The 22,165-nt window shown below is 45.8% G+C and overlaps 1 protein-coding gene across 1 annotated transcript; it reads left to right on the top strand.

Annotated features, from left to right (window-relative positions):
- The first annotated feature begins 18,939 nt into the window (after positions 1-18,939).
- Positions 18,940-21,774, top strand: LOC136545875 (ACT domain-containing protein ACR10-like). The gene is made up of 5 exons (XM_066537848.1): positions 18,940-19,620; positions 20,063-20,168; positions 20,457-20,790; positions 20,890-21,174; positions 21,291-21,774. The coding sequence occupies exons 1-5, from the start codon at positions 19,224-19,226 to the stop codon at positions 21,429-21,431; spliced, it is 1,263 nt and encodes a 420-aa protein (XP_066393945.1). The 5' UTR covers positions 18,940-19,223; the 3' UTR covers positions 21,432-21,774.
- The last annotated feature ends 391 nt before the right edge of the window (positions 21,775-22,165 follow it).

The following is a 22,165-nucleotide window of genomic DNA, read 5'->3' as shown; positions in this document are numbered from 1 at the left end:
AGACGAAATCCTTTGAAAGGCTTCATAGTGAACCCTGCCGACCTTCCTTGGTAGTGGGTCAAGGGGCTGATCACCCCGGGCGAAAGGGTAAATCACGACTCACAGTGAACGTGTACAACCTCTGCAGAGTGTAAAACTGTTATAACAGCCGTGCTCACGGACACGAGCAACCTTAGACCCTTATGAAATAGAGATGATCACTAATGGATAATTATACTAATGATCAATTATTTATGCTATACATTATTCATGATTACCTGATCCTGTATTTATGGGAATGATAAATTCTTTGCCACTCAATTGCTTAAAAAGATGACCTATTAAAGCTAATCATAGTAAACCAGTGTCAGCCTTTTGAGCCTCATGAACCCCATGATATAATTGTTATGTACGACATGTACTTACGCTTGCTTTATTTTTCTATACTTTGGATAAAAATCCTGGATGGGTACCAGATTGTTGGTTTGGAGGAGTTAGGCTTATGATCAACCAGTCAGTCGTCCCTATGGATTCGGAGTCTTCGCCAAAAGATCGGAGTCAACTTTCCGCTGTCTTTACTCTGAGGTTATTTTCTTTTTACTAATACGTTATGTAATAAGTATTGTCTCTTGATATTACCCAGATTTGTAGCTATATGTGAGATTTGACTTCCTGGGCTCACATATAGTGTGTATCTGGTTTTGTCTTAAAAACCGAGTGCTACAGGAGTACTCCTGATGATGCGGCTCTTCTGTAGAGCTTGTCTCCTACTAGGACGTAATTCTTGCTTCTGCGAACAACTCATGTGGCTTCCTATTTTTCTGCTGGCAACTTATTTTCTTTCATGTAATCAATAAAAACCTAGGTCCATGAAGTGGTGATTACCAAGATCTGGGTGCCTTTGGCTGAGATTTGAGGGGTTATTTCATCGGGTTGTTTGATAGAGGGGGCTGATAACTCCTCTATGAACACACCGGGTGGGACCTCTGCCCTGTCTGATCCAAGCTTGGCAAGGACATCTGCTGCAATGTTGGAATCCCGCAGGACATGTAGAATTTCTAATCCTTGGAAATGTTTTTCGAGTTTTCGGATTTCAGCACAGTAAGCGCCCATGTTTTCTTTGGTGCAATCCCAATCTTTGTTGACTTAGTTGATGACCACTGCCGAATCGCCGTATGCGAGTAATCGCTTGATTCCGAGGGTAATTGCCACTCATAGCCCATGGATGAGAGCTTCGTATTCTGTTTCATTGTTGGTAGCTTGCCATAATATCTGAAGGACATACTTGAGTTGTTTTCTGTCCGGAGAAATTAGGGGGACGCCTGCACCGGCTCCACCTAGCTTGAGTGATCCATCGAAGTACATCTTCCAATGATCAAGAATGGTGCTTGACACGGGTTGTTGAATTTCTATCCATTCGGTGACAAAATCAACAAGGGCTTGAGATTTAATTGCTTTCCACGGGGTGAAATCAATGTTGAGAGCACTGAGTTCAACTGCCCACTTAGATATGCGCCCTGTTGCGTCTCTGTTGTGTAAGATGTCTCTGAGTGGGAAATCTGTCACCACGGTAATCTTGTGGCTTTCAAAATAGTGACGAAGCTTGCGTGAAGTGATTAGTAGTGCGTAGAGTAGTTTTTGCACATGCAGGTACTGGATTTTTTATTTTGACAGTACTTCGCTGATGTAGTATACTGGGTGTTGTACTTTATACATGCGCCCTTCTTCTTCTCTTTCTACTACTATCACCGTGCTGACTATAGTAGAAGTTGCTGCAATGTATAGCATCATGTCTTCGTCTTTCTTTAGAGGTGTGAGGACTGGTGAGGAGGTGAGGTATGCCTTAAGTTTCTTGAAAGCTTCATTGGCTTCTTCCGTCCACTCGAACTTGTCTGTCTTCTTTAGTAGTTTAAAGAAAGGTAACCCTTTTTTGCCGAGTCTTGATATGAAACGGTTGAGTGCCGCCATGCAGCCTGTTAGTTTTTGTACATCTTTGACGCTTCGAGGAGGGCCCATCTCTGTTATGGCTTGAATTTGCTTGGCGCTTGCTTCGATTCTGTGATGACTGACCAAGAATCTGAGTAGTTGTCCTAAAAGAACTCTGAATACACACTTGTTTGGGTTCAATTTCCACCTCCACCTTTTCAGATTTTTGAAGGTTTGATTTAAGTCTTCAATCAGTGCATTCGGGTTCTTTGTTTTTACAACCACGTCATCCATGTATGCTTCTACGTTTTCGCCGATCTGATCACCAAGGAATGTTTGGATAGCTCTTTGGTAGGTGGCTCCAACATTCTTGAGTCCAAACGACATGGTCTTGTAGCAGTAGGCACCAAACGGAGTGATGAAAGATGTCTTGCTTCGGTCCTATTCTTTTAATGCGATCTAGTGATATCCAGAATAGCAATCAAGAAAGGATAATAGGGTAGATACTGCTATTGAATCAACTATCTGATCAATGTGTGGTAGCCTGAATGGATCTTTCGGGCAGTGTTTATTAAGATCTGTGTAGTCGACACACATGCGCCACTCGTCTATATTCTTTTTCTGTACTAAAACTGGGTTTGCTAGCCAATCTGGATGAAGGATTTCTCTGATGAATCCGACTGCCATTAGTTTTGTAATTTCATTTTTAATTGTTGCCTTCTTATCGGGAGAGAATCGTCGTAGTCGTTGTTTCACAGGCTTGGAGCCTTCATTGATATCAATTCTGTGCTCAGCCAACTCTCTTGGGACCCCTGGCATGTCGGTCGGCTTCCAAGCGAAGATATCCTTGTTGTCCCGAAGAAAGTTGGTGAGCGCGAGTTCCTATTTTGCTGATAGGTGTGCACTGATGGTTGTCATTTTTGAGGGATCACCGGTGTAGCCCCTGAGCCTCTTGCTATTTGGAACAAGTAGCTAGAGGGTCTTGTCTTGAAATTGGGTATTGCCCAGGTCGATTTGCTTGATGTCGGCTTCTTTTGGTGGTGCTAGGATGGTTGGTCTTTTAGCCGGTATCTCTAGTTCTTCTTGGCTTATTTCTACGGTGATAGTGGCTATTTCTTTTCTTCCATCGTTTGCATGTGCTTTTGCTGCAATTTAGATTGCCTGAACATCATAGTCAAATGCACGCTTTAAATCACTTCGGAGAGAAAGGACACCGTTAGGCCCTAGCATCTTGAGCAGTAGGTACGGATAATGCGGTATTTCCATGAATTTTGCTAGCGCTGGGCGCCCGAGGATTGCATGGTATGATGAATCGAAGTCCATAATCTCAAACTTGATGAACTTTGTACGGTAGTTCGAGGGAGTTCCAAAAGTAACTGGTAGAGTAATTTGTCCGAGTGGCATGGCTGCCTTGCCGGGTACTATTCTATAAAAAGGTGTACTTGTTGGTGTAATCATCCCGACGAGTTGTAGTCCCATCTTCCTTAGCGTTTCTAAAAAGATGATGTTGAGTCCGGCTCCCTCGTTGATTAGTACCTTGGTGATAGTCATACCAGCAATAGTTGGATCTAGAACCAGTGGGTAATGGCCTACGTTTCCTACGCTGGTCCATTGGTCTTCTCTTGAAAATTGGATTGGATACTCTGACCAATTGAGATATCTTGGTGTAGCAGGTTCTGCTACCATGATGGTTCGTAACGCTAGTTTTTCTTAATGTTTGCTTCTGGAATCTGGAACCCCAGCAAAGATTACTGCCACTGTCCCTCTAGATTTTTGGAATCCCTTGTCTTCATGGTTGTCTCCTTCTTTTTTCTGATTGTCTTCTTTATTGTTTCCCTTGTTATCTTTTCTAGTGTATCTTTCGTTGAAGGTGTAGCAATTTCTGATGGTGTGCTTTCCATTGGGGTGCAAAGGGCAACGTATGTTCTCAATGTCGTCATATCTTCTGGGCTTGGTAAATTTCTTTGATTTGTCAGCCATTGCTACTGTGTTGTCTAGACCACGCTTTCTCTCCTGATGTTTGTTGTTTCGAGGGTTTTGCCTATCTAGGTTGTCTTTGTTGTTTCTATCTGGGAATCTTTCCCTTGTTTTTTCCTCTGTAGTAATCATCTTTTCCACTGTTCGTCTGAATTCTTCATTGTTTCTTGGGTTTTCTTTGCAGAAGTCTTGAAATTGCCACCTGGCCATGATTCCGTGTGAGAAAGCTTTGATTACTTCTCGTTGGGTGATGTCATGTACTTGAGCTCGTAGTTCGCCAAATCATCGATAGTAATTTCTTAGACTTCCCCTCCCTTCTGCTTGAGTCCTTTTAACTCTATGTGGGGTGATTGGATGTGTAATAATTCCTGCAAAATTTTCACAGAAAGCTCTTTGCAAGTCTTCCCAATTTCTAATTGATCCTAGATTCAATTTGTCAAACCATTGAAGTGGCATGGTTTCTAGGGCCATGGGAAAGAACAAGGTTTTGATGTCATCGTCTCCTCCAGCCAATTCAATCGATTGTGAGTAAATCCGGGGGCCATTGCTTTGGTTCGGTCTTGCCATCATACTTGGAGTGGTTGGACGGCTTGAACTTGTGAGGTAGTCGTATTGAAGCAAGTCTGTTTGCAAAACAGGGGAATCTATCGTGCATTCTGGCTTCTATATATTTTGATTTTGTGCCCCCTTCTTGCCAACTATCGTCTTGGTGAGAGTAGTTCTGCGTGGCTGTCCGAGTAGGTGCTTTGCTTCTGGCCTTTCTTGGTTGTTCGACTCGGTTGTTTTGACTATGATTTCTTTGGCTCTCTCCGTTGTGACTTCCACTTGGTCCAAGTCTTTCGAAAGCAGACTTCCTTTGATTTTGATCTTCCTGTTCATGAGATGTTGCCCTTCCATCGTGCGTTCTAAGGACTATTGATCGGAGAAAGTCCCAGAGCTGTTCTTGTTTTTCATTGGGATATGAAGTCACCCTGAGTTCTTCTAGTGCTTCTTGGATCTTATCGTAGGGTGTATTCGCTGCTCGTCCTTCTTCGACCTCTCATTCTGATTTTCTTCTATAGTACTCGGCTAGGTCTGATTCATATTTGATCCAAGTGTCCTTTCGCTGCTTAGCACGGCGTTGACGTCCTTGTTTCAATTTGTTCTTTCTTTCTCTCGCTTGCCTTTGACTCTCAGTCTCACCATCGTGCCCCTGGATAAATGGTGATATGTTGGATTTGGATTCTTCTGAAGATCTCACATTAGGTACTTCTAGGGGGATCAATGGTGATCGAGGATGGCAAATCATGAATACTTCTCTAGCGTGAGTTGTTCTGTCATCATCGTTGATTTCCGTACTGCTAGAGCTGTTGATAACTTTAGTAGAGGTTTCAAGGTCATAGATCAAATCTCCTTCTTGGTAGGGTAGAGTTGTTGTTGTCGTATTGTCGACTAGTTGGGTGCTGTCATCCTTAGGAACGGTACCTAGCCAGTGAACGATGCAGTCTTGAGATGTTATAGTTAGAACGAGACCTTCCTAGGCTCCCTTCAGTGGCATTCTGAGCACCGGATCGAGGAATCCTTCGGGCCATGTCTGATAAGACGTTGCCATGTTGTGGAGTCCGAACGGAAGAGGACCCAACTTCTTTGAAGTACTTTGAGTGTACTCCGAGTAGTATTCTTGATAGGTTGACGTTATGTCCCGGAGCTTTGTCAGGAAAGAACTCGGTTTTCCGAAAGAACTCGGATAAGACTTCGTCTCAGAAGTGGAACTTGAGTTTGAATCGGATGCATGAAGTCGTGGAATCCGGGTTGGATTGGACATTACGAGCTGCGTGAATCTTCCAGCAAGCTGATCTATTGTTGTCGCCGAAATGGAAAAGTTTTGATGATGATCTGAATCTTCGAGGAGACGGCTTTGGAGCTTGCCATCATCGCCTGCCTCGTAGATCCATGAACCAATGATGAAAGTTGATCCTATCGAGAAGATCATGCTGTCGAGGTCCATCGAGCTCTCAGATGCAAAGTCGCCGAAGGCCCCTACCTAGCGCGCCAGCTGTCGATGTTTGACCTCAGATAGCCTGCCATGGGGGTCCTCGGGGCAGTATGTTTGGGCTTCAGCGTATGCGGAACTCGACGGTTAACGCAAGAGACAGTCGATTTATCCTGGTTCGGGCCCTTGATCTTTGATCGAGTAATAGCCCTACGTCTAGTTGGTGTTAGCCTTTGCGTTGGATTGATTGTAAAGTGTTGTGTTGTACAATTATTGTCTAAACTCCCGATCTAAGGAGCCCTGCCCTCCTTTATATAGTCAGGAGGCCAGAGTCCTAGTCGGTTTACAATGAGAGTTTCTAGTAGGATTACAGAATAATAATACTACTAAGATTACAGGGGAAGAATCCTAGTTAGGCTAGTTCTTCTCTCTTCCTTGTGGGGTATCCCGTGGGTCCCACACCGATAGATCCTTGGGAAAAATGTGGATCTTTCGGGTTCTCCCTCGGGGTGTGCCCGACGGACACCGCTCGCTGTAGCCTGCTTCTAGGGTGTTTAGTGTCTGATGGAAGACGAGCGCCTCCGTAAGTATGTTATTTTGGATGGTTCTGCCACAGTTGGTACCCGAGCCAATAATGGTTACGAGTTCATCACCCTTTTTCAAAAACTTAAAAATTTGACCAACAAAAGTTTTGCGAAAAGTAGGATGCGATTATATTAGGTAAATAAGTATAAGCCCTAGCAATATGGTCTATCTAGGATAGCGGCACTGGTTTTATCTAATCAATTTTCTGTAGGTACACTGACTTACGTTGCGTAAGAAATCGCTTAGTATCGCGGAAAGTGAGTGTGCGATGTGCCAAAAATTTTACGAATGCCGCTATATTTTGGCTTGAGTGAACATATAGGTCGAAGCATGCATCATGATAATAGCATCTTACTTCAACTGAAATCCCCCTTCACGTATAACGGAATTAGTAAATTGATAGGGCTAACTAACGTAATGCTTTAATAAATGTGCTGTCATTCCCCCTAATTCCTTGCTTCTGATCTGAGAAGGTGTTCTAATGGATGGTTCGTCTCTCTTACAGATGAATCTAAGGTCTGGACACAGGAGCACCAGTTCTGGGGTGGCTCACGAGGGCCAGGGTGATAGTGGTCGGGCCATTGAGCACGGCAATGAGGGAGGTCAGGAGGTTCCACCTCTAGCTCCTCATCCTTTCTCGCCACCGCCACCGCCTCCACCATTGATTCCCGCAGAGATAATGGCGAAGCTGTTGGCTGCTCGCCGAGAGTCAGCTGCTGCTCGCTAGGAAATAGCTCGTGCCATGGACATTATGGCATAGGCTGTCGCGGGCCTCGCCCACGGAGCTCACGGGGGTCACGGTGGGAACGAGGGTGGTGCCCATCGTCCTGAGGGATTGTCCTCTTACCAGGAATTCCTCAAGACTCATCCACCCATGTTCACCCTGTCTAATGAGCCTCTTGAAGCAGAGCACTGGCTTCGTACTATGGAACAAAAGTTTTGGCTCCTCGGAGTGGCCGATGAGCAGAAGGTGCGCTTTGCAGCGCAGTAGCTTTTAGGGTCTGTAGGTGCTTGGTGGGACACATTCCAGGCCATGGAGTAGCCAGATCATCCGGCAACCTGGCAGGAGTTCTCCACCACATTCCGAGAGTTCTTTATCCCTGCCGGTGTCATCAACCAGAAGGTGACTGAGTTCCTAGAGCTGCGCCAGGGGAATAGGACAGTGATGGAATATGTGAACAAGTTTAATCACTTGGCTCAGTATGCTGGCAGTTAGGTGGATACTGATGATAGGAAGAGGGAACGCCTCTTTCATGGTCTAGCTCCCCTCCTTTAGGAAAAGCTCTACACAGTGAACTATCAGACCTTTGGGGCTCTGATGAACGCCGCCATTGCTATTGAGGGTTTTCAGCGAGAGTCTTAGGCTAATTGGAAGAGGAAGCGGGTGGCTGCTGGATCCTCTAGCCACCCTCACACATAGAAGATATAGGTTGTCCGGTGGGGGGCCTATCAACCATCCGGCAGGCCTTCGTTCCGGCAACCACAGCAGCCTTCGCAAGCTTCCTCTACACAGTACCGTGCACCTCAGCAGCAGGTGCAGCCTCAGTAGTCTTAGGGACAATAGGTCCCACCTCGTCAGGGGTTTAGGAACAAGCCAGGTGCTTGTTTCAAGTGTGGCAAAGATGGCCACTATGCTAGGGAGTGTCCCCAACATCAGCCAGTTCAGCCTACTCAACCGTCAGCGAACTCTAGGCTTATCAAGAGGACCATCATCAAGAAGAAAGTGTCTAGCAGATCCGGCTAGGTGCACTTCACAGATGCTGCACAGGTGTTGAAGCAGGAGCCGGTGATGGCTGGTATGTTTACCATCGACTCCCATCCAGCTTTGGTGTTGTTCAATTCTGGTGCATCACATTCCTTTATGAGCATGGGGTTTGTAGAGCGGCACAACTTACCACTTATGGCTATACCATATGCCTATAAGATCCGTACTGCAGGTTCACAATTGTTCATCAATACCCGCACGGATACCGTAAGTATGGTATTAGCCACCCACACTTACCTCCTACATTTCGTGGTCATGCCTAGGCAGGGCATTGTTGCTATTCTTGGAATGAACTGGTTGTAGGTGTATAGGGTAGTATTGGATATGCAGAGGAGAAGTGTGGAGTTACAACTTCCTTCTTTTGAGGATAGGATGTCTCTTATGGTACCCTCAGAACCAATCTTACCTATTGTTTCCCATGCTGAAGCTACCCCTGATCTTACCTCCATTCCGGTAGTGTGTGAGTTCCCGGATGTTTTCCCTGAAGATCTTCCTAGGTTGCCACAGGACCGTGAGGTAGAATTCTCCATTAAGCTAGAGCCCGGTACTGCTCCTATCTCCAGATGCCCATACGACATGGCTCCAAGGGAACTAGCAGAAATGAAGAAGCAACTAGAAGAGTTGATGGACAAAGGTTTCATCCATCTGAGTTCTTCACCATGGGGTTACCCAGCCATTTTTGTGAAGAAGAAGGATGGTACCTTGCGGATGTGTGTGGATTACCGCCCCTTAATGCGGTAACAGTTAAGAACAAGTATCCCTTGCCCCTCATAGATACCTTGTATGACCAATTAGCTGGTGCTAAGGTGTTCTCAAAGATTGATCTCCGATCAGGCTATCAACAGATCAAGATCAGGCCACATGATATACCAAAGACAGCTTTCTCTACTAGGTATGGGTTGTATGAATACCTAGTGATGTCTTTTGGTCTCACCAATGCTCCTGTCTTCTTCATGTACCTGATGAATTCAGTTTTCATGCCAGAGCTAGACAAGTTTGTGGTGGTTTTCATTGATGACATCCTGATCTATTCCAAGAATGATGAAGAGCATGCCCAACACCTCTAGATAGTACTGACTCGACTAAGGGAGCACAAGCTATATGATAAATTCAGCAAGTGCGAGTTTTGGTTAGATCAAGTACAGTTTTTAGGGCATGTGTTGACACCTGAAGACGTTTCTGCAGATCCCAGCAAGGGCAAGATGTATTGGATTGGAAGTCTCCCAAGTTTGTGCATCAGATTCATTAGTTCCTAGGTCTAGCTAGATACTATCAGCGTTTCATTCCTGATTTCTCCAAGATAGCCTAGCCCATGACCAAACTGCTCCAGAAAGAAGCTAAGTTTGATTGGGGTCTAGCTTGTGAAGAAGCTTTTCAATCTCTGAAGACTTTTCTGACCACTGCTCCTGTGTTGGCTCAACCAGATATTGATAGGCCCTTTGATGTATATTGTGATTCCTCAAAGATGGGGTTGGGGTGTGTGCTTATGCAAGATGAGCATGTGATAGCTTATGCTTCGCGCCAACTGAAGAAGCACGAGGTGAATTACCCCACTGATGACTTAGAGCTGGCCGCTGTGGTCCACGCTCTAAAGATTTGGAGGCACTATTTGTTGGGCAACAAAGTACATATTTTCACTGATCACAAGAGCCTCAAGTATATTTTTACTCAGTCTGAGCTAAACATGAGGTAGAGGAGATGGTTAGAGTTGATAAAGGATTATAATTTGGAAGTCCATTATCACCCAGGAAAGGCCAATGTTGTAGCAGATGCCTTGAGCCATAAGTCACATCAGGTTGAGGAAATACCTTTGTCTCTCAACCACATAGAGGTGCTAGCTCATATTGCATTGACCTCAGAATTGCTGGAGCAGATTATTTGGGAACAGAAGGAAGACCCCGAAGAGATTCCTCGCATCAGGAAATTGATGGCCGAAGGTCGTGGCCCTGACTTTAGCATTGATGAGCAAGGGGTCATGAGATATAAGGATAGACTAGTGGTTCCATCTAATGAAGAGCTGAAAAGAAAAATTTTGAATGAAGCTCACCATTCAAAACTATCTATTCATCCTAGTAGTAACAAGATGTACCACGATCTGCGTCACTTGTACTGGTGGTCCAACATGAAGCAGGACATCACCCGGTATGTCACTGAATGTGACACATGTGGTAGAGTTAAGGCAGATCATCTGCGTACCCTAGGATATTTGTAGCCCTTGCCCATTCCTGTTTGGAAGTGGGAAAATATTTCTAAGGATTTCATTGTGGGTTTACCTCGCACAACCAAGGGTTATAACTCTATTTGGGTCATTGTGGATCGCCTCACCAAGTCCGCTCACTTCCTCCTAATAAATTCTAAATACTCTACCAGACAGTATGCCAAGTTGTACCTGGACCGGATTGTGACTCTACATGGAGTTCAACTAACTATCATCTCCGATAGGGGATCAGTTTTTGTCTATCGCTTCTGGGAACAACTCCAGGAGTGTCTTGGGACAAGTCTCCTCCGCAGCTCAGCTTATCACCCCTAGACTAACGGCCAAACCAAGAGGGTAAATCAAGTGCTTGAAGATATGTTGAGAGCCTATGCCATTTCTTTCCCTGAGAAGTGGGAGGCCTGCTTGAAGCTAGCAGAATTCTCTTACAATAATAGCTACCAAGAAAGCATCCGCATGTCACCCTTTGAGGCTCTATATGGAAGGAAGTGTAGGACGCCACTCAATTAGGTCGAAGTGGGAGATCGTGGATACTTTGGGCCAGAATTCATCAAGGTAGCTCGGGAGCAAGTCATTCTTATTTGGAGTCATTTGAAGGCAGCTCAGAGTCGGCAGAAAGCATATGCCGACAAGCGAAGAAGGCCTTTGGAATTTGAAGTTGGGGATTATGTGTACCTCAAGGTGTCTCCTATGAGGGGAGTGCATCGGTTTGGTATCCATGGTAAGCTAGCTCCCCGATATGTGGGCCCTTATAGAATCTTGAAGCGGTGTAACCCTATTGCTTGCCGTCTACAACTTCTAGATATTCTCTCTGTAGTACACGATGTGTTCCATGTATCACAACTGAAGAAATGTTTAAGGGTTCCCGAGGAAGCGGTGGAAATTGAAGGACTTCCTCTCAAGCCAGACTTGACTTATGTGGAGCACCCTGTAAAAATCCTGAATGAGAAAGAAAGAGTCACCAGAAATAGTGTGGTAAAGTTCTACAAAGTGCAATGGCAAAACCATTCTGAAGATGAAGCCACCTGGAAGCAGGAGAGTTACTTGTTGGAGCATTATCCCCATCTCCTCTCTGGCGCTGGTAGTTAGTGCGGTGTCAAAATGTATTCCGTGTCTCTTTCTCACACAAGGCACATGAAATCTCAGGTCGAGATTTTATTTTAGGGGGGTAGATTTGTAACACCCTCGGTGTTACGTTGTACTGTTCTGGCTAAACATCGCATGAGCATCATATTTATGTGCATATGTGTACAACATGAATTATAAATCAATATTAGACATTTGAAACATTTATGTGAAACGTGAAACAATGTTACACGTCATGTCACTTGATTGAATTCTGTCGAACAAAAATGTATAGAACATTTTGCGAACGGCGATGAAACATGTGTGGTCGAGGACAAGGATAACTAGCTAGTACATCTAGTAGGTCGGAATTGGAATTCGACGCAAAACCGTTCGAAGTTTAAGTCGTTTCACGAGGTTTGTAAAGGGGTTGACGAAGCCATGTTTGGCAAGCTTTGTAGGGAAATCGGCTTAAGAATGAGCATGGTGTCGTGGCATGGGTCGATAGCCTTATGTACCCTCTTGTGTCTAAAAGAATTAGTTTGGTGTTTGGACCATTGGTTAGGATTTTGCGACAGCTTTAAAAATCGTGCACGTCACCTACCCGAACAAGTGCTAGGCTGGCCGTGGTCACCACTGCTGCCTCAATTGCCTGCCACCGCACACAAGCGCACTGCGCACGGGTCCTATCAGCTCTGCCTCGCCATCACGTTGCGCGGTACCTTGGTCTCGTTACACGCCACCCATCGCCGCGCCCGGTAGTGGTCCCGTTGACTCGCCATGGCTATACTCGCAAGGGACGACCGTTTGCTGCCACCGTCACTTTGGCATCGCGTCGTGCTCTGGTTCCTTGTCGGCGCCGTCTGCGGTGACGTAGGCCCGAGCTTCATCGCCTTGCGGGTCGACCGTGCGGACAGCCGCCTGGAGCGCACCTCGCTATCCTTGTTGTTCGTGGGCGTTGGTACTTTGCGTTGACAGCTCCGTGTGTGCTGAGCCGAGCCATGCCAAAGCCCCTGTCTTCGATGTCGCCATGACCGATGGGACCTCCTACCTTCAATTCACAGTGACCGCAGCACTTTATTCAAATTTGTCGCATCTTTGGCTCCGCTAGGTAGCTGGCCGCGCAACCATCCCCACCTCGCTGCACAGACCACCGCACAGAGCTTCAAATTGAAATCGCTGCTCTACCTGCTCCATAAGACCAGGGTGGTCTGTGCCATCCACAAGCCACGGAAACAGAGCTTGCCATTCCATTTCAGTGCCCTGCTAGCCTCTCCTCCAACTGCTTATCGCCTTGCTCACCTCATTCGAAGCTCTACCGCCCTATAGCGTCCTCTCCGCGGCCGGCGGGACCACGCCCGAGCAGAGTAGAGCAAGCAGAGCAGCTGGTGGTGCGTTACTGCTGTTATTAGTTTGTTGATGTCAGCATGATGTCATCCCAGTGTCACACCCGTTTTTTGGCCATTTCCTTATAGACAAATAAATCGGCGAATATAGTAGAAATACGTCGCAATGTCCGCTGCCACGTTGGGGCCGTCCGCGCGCCGCAGCCGCCTGGGCCAGTTCCCCGCACTTGTCGCGCTTGTGTTCACGTCGTGCCTGGGCCAGTCACGCCCATGCCCCGCACCCCGCCGTGGGCCGGCCTACCGCGTCGCGCTCGCGTGCGCGTGCCACTGCTGGGCCACGCTGCCGTGCCGGGCCGGGCCCGTGTCGCGCCCCCACTCGCCTGCTAGGCCACGCTCACGTCGCGTCTATGCCACCACTTGCTGGGCCGAGCCGCTCGGGTTGGTCCGCGCAGTAGGATTTCGCTTTCCAAATTCTAGTAGAGTATAAATGATTTTCAATTTAGTTTTAAAGGTGAACTTTAATAAATTATAGTAAATTGTGTAGTTGTCCAAAAATAGTGAAACTAAGTTTGTTAGGTTCACAAAAATACCATCTATTTGTTAGTGTAGTTAGTTCACAGTTAGCTGTTATGATGATAGGCTCATAAATTCTAATTAGAAAGCTTAGTATTATGTAGATTAATATTTGTAGGAATTCTTGTGGTAAATTGGTAATAGTTTTAGCTTTAAAAATTTTATAGTAGGTTCCCTAGGATATTATGTACTTGCTATAAATTTTGTAGCCTTAGAACGAGTTGCTAAATAAAGTAGTTATTACATTTGCTTTATCATATATAGCATTAGGAGTAAGAATATTTGTAGTTGCAATAATAATAATGAATGTCATATTTCAGATAGCTTAGCACCGTGGTCGGTAGCACTAGCTTAGTAGTTAAATCAATGTACTGTTATTTTAAGAGTTGTTGTTGTTATATTCCTAAGCATTGCACTGTCATTTCATGCATGTAGATCACGAGCTGGTAGACTTCGTGCCCGTCGACGAGCCGGAGTACGATGAGGTGATCGAGGAGTACGAGGAGGAGATCCTCGTGCAGGAGAAAGCCTAGGAGCCTGTTGGTGCTGACCCGGCGCCTGCCCAAGGCAAGCCCCGAAGCATAATCCATATTTTTATGATCACTATATAATCCATATTTTTATGATCACTATATATATATATATGTGATGTGCATTTAAGTTACAGGCATTTTATGAAAACTACCTGCATAAATATATCTACCCATGAGTCCTACTAGTACAAGTCGAGTAGCTGCTATGCTCAGGATATCGGTAGCTTGAGTAACCTATCGTTACTCACAAATAGGTGATAAAATATGATCACTCATGATAAAATGGTGGAAAGGAAATTGGTGACCGGACAGGGATATGGTTTGGATACTGGTGGGTATAAGGGGTTGTGTCCTGCGGCCAACGGGGCATGACTGGGTTACACTTTTTCCCTGTCTGTGTCGATTAAGGACTGGTCATTGCAATGGATGCTAGGCAAGTCATAGATCTATTGTCCCGAGCGTATAATTGGGTATGGGCGTAGGGAAGACTTGTTGCTCTCTTGTCGCGGATCCGGCTCTTTCCGGACCGACTGATTAGAGGCGGGGATGGTGGAGGTCCTTGCACCACACGGAGTCCGGGACTCAGGTGTGGGGGCTTGGAGTCCAAGTTTGGACGGGGACCTGGTGAAAGGTCCTTGTTTGGTTTTGATAATTGAGTGACAACCTAGGTGGACTAATTGTGTTTATGTGAGATACACAGGTGGTTAGTCCACAGGTACATGTGTGTGAGCAACATATGCCATGAAGGTGAAAATGGCTTGGAAATGTTGCAAAGCTCACACATATGATGATGAAGGAGCTTAAATGCACATGAGACATGACATTGAGTCATGTGATCAAGGTGGAGAAGATCAAGACAAGACTTGGCTTGATGGACCAGTTGCAAGCGTGAAGGGCAAGTCGAAGGCTTTGGAGTGATGGACCGTGTGGCGGTGAAGCTTGAGCAAGACTTGGCACCGAATGGATGATGGAAATGGTGAAGAGCAAGTAAAGTCAAGATCGATGAACCAATATGATCACGTGATGATATGAAGTGGATCATATCATTGTTGATCGTGTTGGTGCATGTGTTGCATCGACATTGGAGGAGATGGAATGGAATGCGCAAGGCAAAGGTATAACCTAGGGCATTTCATTTCACCGGTCATAGGTGTGTAGAGAAGTTTATGACCGAGTTTAGGATAGATGGCCGTACTATCAAGAGGAGCAAACTTGTTTGCATATCGGTCATCTAGTGCCACTCGAGTGATCTAACTTTGCATCGTCGCTAGGATCGAGTGGCGTGGCAAATTAAGTGGCTAACATCCTTTGGGAAATGATTGTGAAAAGCTAACACACATACACATGGCGGTGTACACTTGGTGGTGTTGGCACATCTACAAAGGAGGTGGTGTTTGCAGGGTTGAGATGGGTTCGGGATTCGGTGCTTTCGAGAAAATGGAATGCCTATTTTCTATTGCGCCGGATGCAAATTCTTGTGGTTGGCACATTGGAGCAAGGGTGAAGAAGTTAGAAGTGAAAACGAGTTGATCGCGAAGACGCTGGCGTCGGTCAACTGACCGGACGCTGGGTCTAGAAGCACCGGACGCTGGCAGGGTGCATCCGGTCAAACTGACAGGTCTGCACAGCACCGAGGGTATTGCACCGGACGCTGGCCTATGTCCAGTCAAGGTGGACCGGACACGTCCGATCGAAGAAATACGCCTCAGGGAGCTTACTAGAAACGACCGGACGCTGAGGATCCTGCGTCCGGTTAGTTGAAGCTGCTGCGTCCGGTCAGGTCAAGTGACCGTTGGAATCAGGACACGTGGCCGTCTGCGGGCGACCGGACGCTGAGGTCCAGCGTCCGGTCAACACGACCGGAGCATCCGGTCGGCCCGATTTTTGCCCAGTGAAGGGGTAACGGCTAGTTTAGCCCTTGTGGCTATAAATAGAAGTGGCCTTCGGCCATGGCTAGGGCTGAGCACCTTGGGGGACTTTGTGTCCATGCTTGAGAGTGCTTGGGAGCCCTTCATCTCACACATACTTGATAGTGATCATTCGATTGTGTGAGTGAGCGATTCTAGTGCGATTGCATCGTGAGGTTGCATTGAGTGGCACTAGGTGATCGAGTTGCAAGCCGGTGGTGCTTGTTACTCTTGGAGGTTGCCACCTCCTAGACGGCTTGGTGGTGGTCTCCGTTGAAGCCTGCAAGAAGCTTGTGCGGCGCTCCGGAGAAGTGCTTTGTGAGGGGCATTGTGCTCGCCCCGCGGGAGCCACGAAGAGCAACTTTAGTAAAGTATGTCATTGAGCTACCCTCACTTCCGGGGTAGGTTCTTACGGCGCCCGACGTGCGGGCTTAGCAGGTGATGCTAATTAGCCGCCGAACCACCAAGTGAGCGGTCGACACAACGGGGACTAGTGTGTTGGCAAACACGTGAACCTCGGGAGAAAAATCATCGTGTCAACCTTGTTCTTCTCGTTGGTTTGCATCTCTATTACACAAGCTTGCAATTACTTTTATACATATTAAGCTTGTGTAGTTGCTCTTGTAATTAGATAGCTTGTGTAGCTTGCTAATTACCTTCTTGCTTGTGTAGTATAGAAGTAGCTCCCTTGCGTGGCTAATTTGGTTTTAGTAACCTTGTTAGTCACATTGCTTAGTTTGTGTAGCTAAGTATTTGCGCTCTCTAATTAGGCATTGGTTGCCTTGTTATTGAGCATTGCTAGTGAGCTTAGTTAGCTTTGTGCTTTTGCTTACTAGCATATGTAGGAGCTCTCTTGTTGCTTAAAATACTAGTGGCATAGGTTTGTGTAACCTTGCTCCTAGAATTGTTTAGGAGAGCTCTAACTAGCCCGGCACCTTTGTTGCATAATTGTTATCTTTGCAAGGTGCTAGTGAACATATATAGTGGGGTATAGTCTTGGCTAGACCGATAGTTTTAATTCCGCATTTGTATCGGTTAGCCGAAGCGATTAAGTTTTAGAAAAGACTATTCACCCCCCCTCTAGTCGCCATCTCGACCCTTTCACCTGGACACCCAGGACAGGAGAGTGATGGGTTAGTCCTGCTTGTGCCTAGGGTACAAGCGGGGCGTGTGTTTCGGGGCACCCAGCTGGGCACATTGGTTCGCGAATCGCCGCCGAGTCGGTACGACTTGTCTTAACTCTAGCATCGTAGTAAGAACCAAAAGTTGAAAGGAGAAGACATGGAACTGATTGCTCAACTCTTGCTTGAAAGTAGAACATGTGCTTATATAGATTGGCTAGATGATAATTTAAAATGGCTTATAATAAGACTTAAATAAGGACTCACTATTAGCGTTGCTTTCTGCTAAAGAAAACCAGCAAACCATAAAGCCTATCATATTCCTTGGAGTCGGGAAATTATTCTCAATAGTCGGATAAGTCTTGCGAGTACATTGAGTACTCATGGTTTATTTACCCCTGTTGCAGGTGATGCTTTAAGAGTAACTCTGTGTGGAGGATCCTTCTGGTGGGCTCAGACGGAATCCTTGCCCTTATTATTCCGCACTCTGGTATTTGGTATTGTAATAATGTACATTTTAAGAAACTTGAATGTATGAAATGAACTGGTATTGTAACTCGTTCTCATTATTGGATCCTTAGGAAAAATGTGGATCTTTCGGGTTCTACCTCGGGGTGTGCCCGACGGACACCGCTCGCTGTAGCCTACTTTCGGTGTGCTTAGTGTCTGATGGAAGACGAACGCCTCCGTAAGTATGCTATTTCGGACGGTTCTGCCACATTTAGGTTGTTTTAAGATACAATGCTGGTGTAGAGAAGGTAGCCGTATGCATGTGAGTTGTGTTAAGCGCACCGAGCACTGCTTTGGGCTAATTGTTTCTCCAATATGCTAAATTTGATCTTGCAATATTTGATTGTTGGCATTCTTTGATATTGCATAAAGGAATATGCCTAATTACTGTTCCACAAATAGATACCTTGAATCAACAAGGTTATTTTCACGAGAGCTTGGAAACATCTCTGTTTCCGTATGGAACTGTCTTTTGCATACGGTCTCATACCCTGTTAGAATTTCATGAATAAATGTGGCTCCATTTCCGATAGAATTGTATATTGCTCTTCCTTTTTGGTTTCGATATGGAACTGTCTTTTGCATAAGGCCTCGTGCCCTGTTAAAGTTTTATGAATAAATGTACGGCCTCATTCCTTCTTAGAGTTTTCTGAATAAATGTGGGCCCATTTCAGAATTGTGTATTGCTTCCTTTTTGGATGATTGGGATGGGTTACTTTTTCCGGTGTTGGGTGGATGAGGAAAATAAATTCATCTTTGTTTTGTGATCGTTGGCGATAATCTAATTTAGATCCATAGAAAGAAAAGATGGTTGATAGCACTATTGCACTAGGATGAGAGACGTGCAACTCTCCAAGGTCGAAAAATGAGCACGTGCTTTGTGTTGTGTGGCGCTACTTGTTTCTGTATTCTGGATTCAGGATAGGAGGTGCAACTCTCAATGGTCTGAAGGAGTATGCTTTGTTCATTGAAAAATGTGAAAACTCAAATTTCTTTCATGCAATCGAAACAGTCCAAAATTTCTATTTATGTGGTTTGGAATCGCATACATATAGTTTTCCACTTTTTATAGTTTTCCATTTTTCACTTCCTCTCGTTCCTGTTTTCTAACGTTTCTCTGTTTTATTTACATTTACTTCAAACAGAGTCTGAATCGGGAGGGTCTCGATTTAGCTGTCAGGTTACAAAATTACCTACTCCTCGCTCTTCTCTTTTGGCAATTAGGTTAGGGTTAGGTAATTAGGTTAAATACGTGGAGAAAGTAACTGAGACAAACAGCCAGTTCGCTCCGTGATTTCAATCAGAATTTATCAGTCAACCAACAATATTTCTCTCACAGTAAACCCGGTCAGTTTTATCAGCACAGAAATAAAGTGAAAACAAATTTCACCGACCAACCAATGTTGGGCTGCCGTATGCCTTGTTGACTTGTCCACGACACGCGGATCACTTCCCTTTGGCACCTCTCCTTTTCTCCCCAAGAAGATGAGTGAGAAGAGGACCAAGGAGGGGATCTCGCTCAGACCAGCGAATCCATCCACCAAGATTCCGTGCACCTCCACCGCCGCCTCCGCTGTCGGTCTGTCCCCGCGGCCGCGGCAGCGGCAGCCTAGCAGGAGGAGGATCCCTCCTCTCTTACTCCCTGTCTAGTGTCTAGAGCAGCTGCTTGCGTCCCTCGCAAAGCACATCGACGGCACGGCCAGGGATTCCGCGAATTCCCACCGCTTGCTGCTGACACCCCCAGCACTGATGGGGATACCCAGCGACGACGTGGTGCAAATCCGCCATGCCGACGCCGCTGGCGAGCCCACCGTCGTCACCGTCAGCTGCCCCGATAAGACGGGCCTCGGCTGCGACCTCTGCCGGGTCGTGCTCCTCTTCGGTCTCAGCGTCCTCAAGGGAGACATGAGCACGGACGGGCGGTGGTGCTACATCGTGCTCTGGGTGCTGCCACGTGGCGGGCGTCCCGTGGCCGTGCCATGGGACCTCCTCAAGGACAGGTTGCTTCAGCTCTGCCCCGTCGCGCCGCCGTTCGGATTCGACAGCGCGTACCTCGTGGCGGCTGGCCTACAGGACGTTGCGCCTCCCGCACCACAGCTCTTCTTGCTCAAGTTATGCTGCTTCGACCGGATGGGGCTCTTGCATGGTAACACCTCCACTCCATCTCCTGCTATTGCTCTGTTCTATGCAAAGTGCTAGCTAGATTCAGTAATGATAGCCTTCCTAGTTCGCTAGCCTACCTGATTGATCTGTTCTATGAAAAGTACTAGCCTAAATTAGTGTTCCCCTACCCACCTTTATCGTGCATTTCTTTGCCATTGGAGTCACTATGAATGTGTTGCACTGCTCGTGTCTCTAGGAGATTGTAGGGGATCTTTTTCTTTCGTTCTCAATAATATGGTTATAATAACGCTGCAATAATATTGCTAGTAGTTAGGTATGGTAACTTCATATCCATCCAGTGAATTTGATTTTTAATGTAAGCGAAGGACTGCTAGTATTGAAAAAAAAAATCTCTTTGGAGATACATGTATAGCTCGAAAAGGTCAAATTTTGGATCTTCTTCCTGGGAATTCTGTGTTCCACAGATGTGACACGCGTTTTGTGCGAGCTGGAGCTCACGATTCGGAGGGTGAAGGTCTCTACCACGCCTGATGGGAGTGCGCTAGATCTTTTCTTCATCACAGATGCCAAGTCAGTTTATCTCCAAACACATCCTTTTCAGTGCCATATGAGAATCTCTTTTTGCTGTCTCTAAATTCCAGAAACTATTATTCTGTGATAACATGATAAAATCCTATAGTTTTGTATTATTCATTGAGCATCTTGGCTCAGATATCAACAATTATCCATTCTTTTCTTTTTCTTTTACATCATAATGCGGTACCGTGCATTGTGTACCAAATTCCACCATTAAGAATAGGGTTTAGCTCCATGTCTTCCTTTAGATGATTATAAATGAACAATCTGGAATGATTTCAGGGAGCTTCTGCACACAAAGAGCAGAAGAGAAGAAACTCAGGACAAACTCGAGAGTGTCTTAGGCGACTCCTTGACATGTTGTGAAATAGATCCTGCTGGTGAAGACATGTTGGCTTGCCTCCAATCCTGGGCTTCGCTGACGCCTGCTATTATGGAACAGATGTTTAACACAAATCTCATAGAGGAGCAATCGATCAGCACAAGGGGTGGTACCATCTCCGTGACAATGGACAACTCGCTTAGCTCTGTCCACACTCTTATTCAGATTCAGTGTGGTGACCATAAGGGCCTCCTATATGATATCATGAGGACGGTCAAAGACTGCAACATTCAGGTAACAACAAGATTCAAGCAAAACTAATTCGTGGCAACTGTATTCTCTCTCTTTTTAAAACAAAGTGAAGAAAGCGAGTGGAATTTTGTTTGCTATCAGATTTCGTATGGCCGATTCTATGCGACCCAAAATGGAAGGTGCGAGATTGATTTGTTCGCAGTGCAATCAGATGGGAAGAAGATCCTTGATCAGCACAGGCAGAAAGCACTGTGCTGTCGCCTAAGGATGGAGATCCTCCAACCACTGCGTGTGGCATTGGTGAACCGAGGTCCTGACACGGAGCTGCTGGTAGCAAACCCGGTTGAGGTTTCTGGAAAGGGTAGGCCGCTGGTGTTCTTTGACATCACCCTTGCTCTCAAGAATCTTCAGAAACAAATCTTCTTGGTATGGTTCTATATATTGTTTATTCTCGTGCATATTTAACAGTGATTGATCATAGATGACTGTTTTTAACCGACAAGCATCTCTTCACAAACGATGGAACATTGTGATGTTTGTAGGCTGAGATTGGGAGGCACGTTGTGGAAGATAGGGAGTGGGAAGTCTATAGATTGCACTTTGGTGAGGAGCATGAGCTCTCGTCTGCGCTGCGGAGCAAGATTGTGGATGCAGTCACCAACATGCTGATGGGGTGGGACTAATGACACTGCTGCCGTGCCTCTGAAACATTATCACTAGTGTTCCTGCAGGAACTAACTTATTTGGTGCAAGTAAAAAGCAGCAACTGATCTCTACTTGTCTCTTAAATACAGAGACACAATAGTATTAACTTTTTGATTCTGAACATACACTAGGACACCGGGTCCTGTGGTCTGCACCAAACCTCAGTTCGGCCCATCCCCGATGTATATACATATATTGAAGCATGAACAAGAATTATGTGCGACTTCTTTCAAAAAAGGATTATGTGCGACACTTACCACTTTGTCTTTGTTAGAAATTGAGTTCTTCCTGCTGATCGGTATACAAGCACAAAGACACATAGAACAGGTGTTGGGAGATGGAATTGAGTTCTTCTATTTCTGGATGATTTCAAAACATGAACGTGTATATAGAGGTGTTCCTTTTAGCTTTTCATGCATCCCTTTTATAGAAGGAAGAAGCAGAACACTGCTACTTCAATTTTACTATTTAACTTCTACGCTCTTCTCATTAATTTGGCCACTATTCATAGTCATATTTTCTCATAGATTTTGTACTTTGATTTCACAATACTCCCCCTTTGATGGAGACATGCTATGGTAGATTCGATTGGTGGAGAACTTGACATTCGCGGTCTAGGCTTCAAATCAAGTATGATTCGGACTCTTGCAACCGCTACATCACGACACTGCTGGTTATCAACCACGCACAACGCGATTGACCTTGCTTACAA

This window comes from Miscanthus floridulus, chromosome 3, assembly GCF_019320115.1.
Source record: "Miscanthus floridulus cultivar M001 chromosome 3, ASM1932011v1, whole genome shotgun sequence".
NCBI classification, from domain to species: domain Eukaryota; kingdom Viridiplantae; phylum Streptophyta; class Magnoliopsida; order Poales; family Poaceae; genus Miscanthus; species Miscanthus floridulus.
The sequence above is the reverse complement of the archived record's forward strand: the minus strand, read 5'-3'. Positions and strand labels throughout refer to the sequence as shown.

Excerpts from the sequence above, each read along its gene's own strand:
- LOC136545875 (XM_066537848.1), top strand. The coding sequence starts at position 19,224 with ATGGGGATACCCAGCGACGACGTGGTGCAAATCCGCCATGCCGACGCC. Across the intron at positions 20,791-20,889 it reads TCAAAGACTGCAACATTCAG|ATTTCGTATGGCCGATTCTA; the intron begins GTAACAACAAGA and ends GTTTGCTATCAG. Across the intron at positions 21,175-21,290 it reads TTCAGAAACAAATCTTCTTG|GCTGAGATTGGGAGGCACGT; the intron begins GTATGGTTCTAT and ends TGATGTTTGTAG.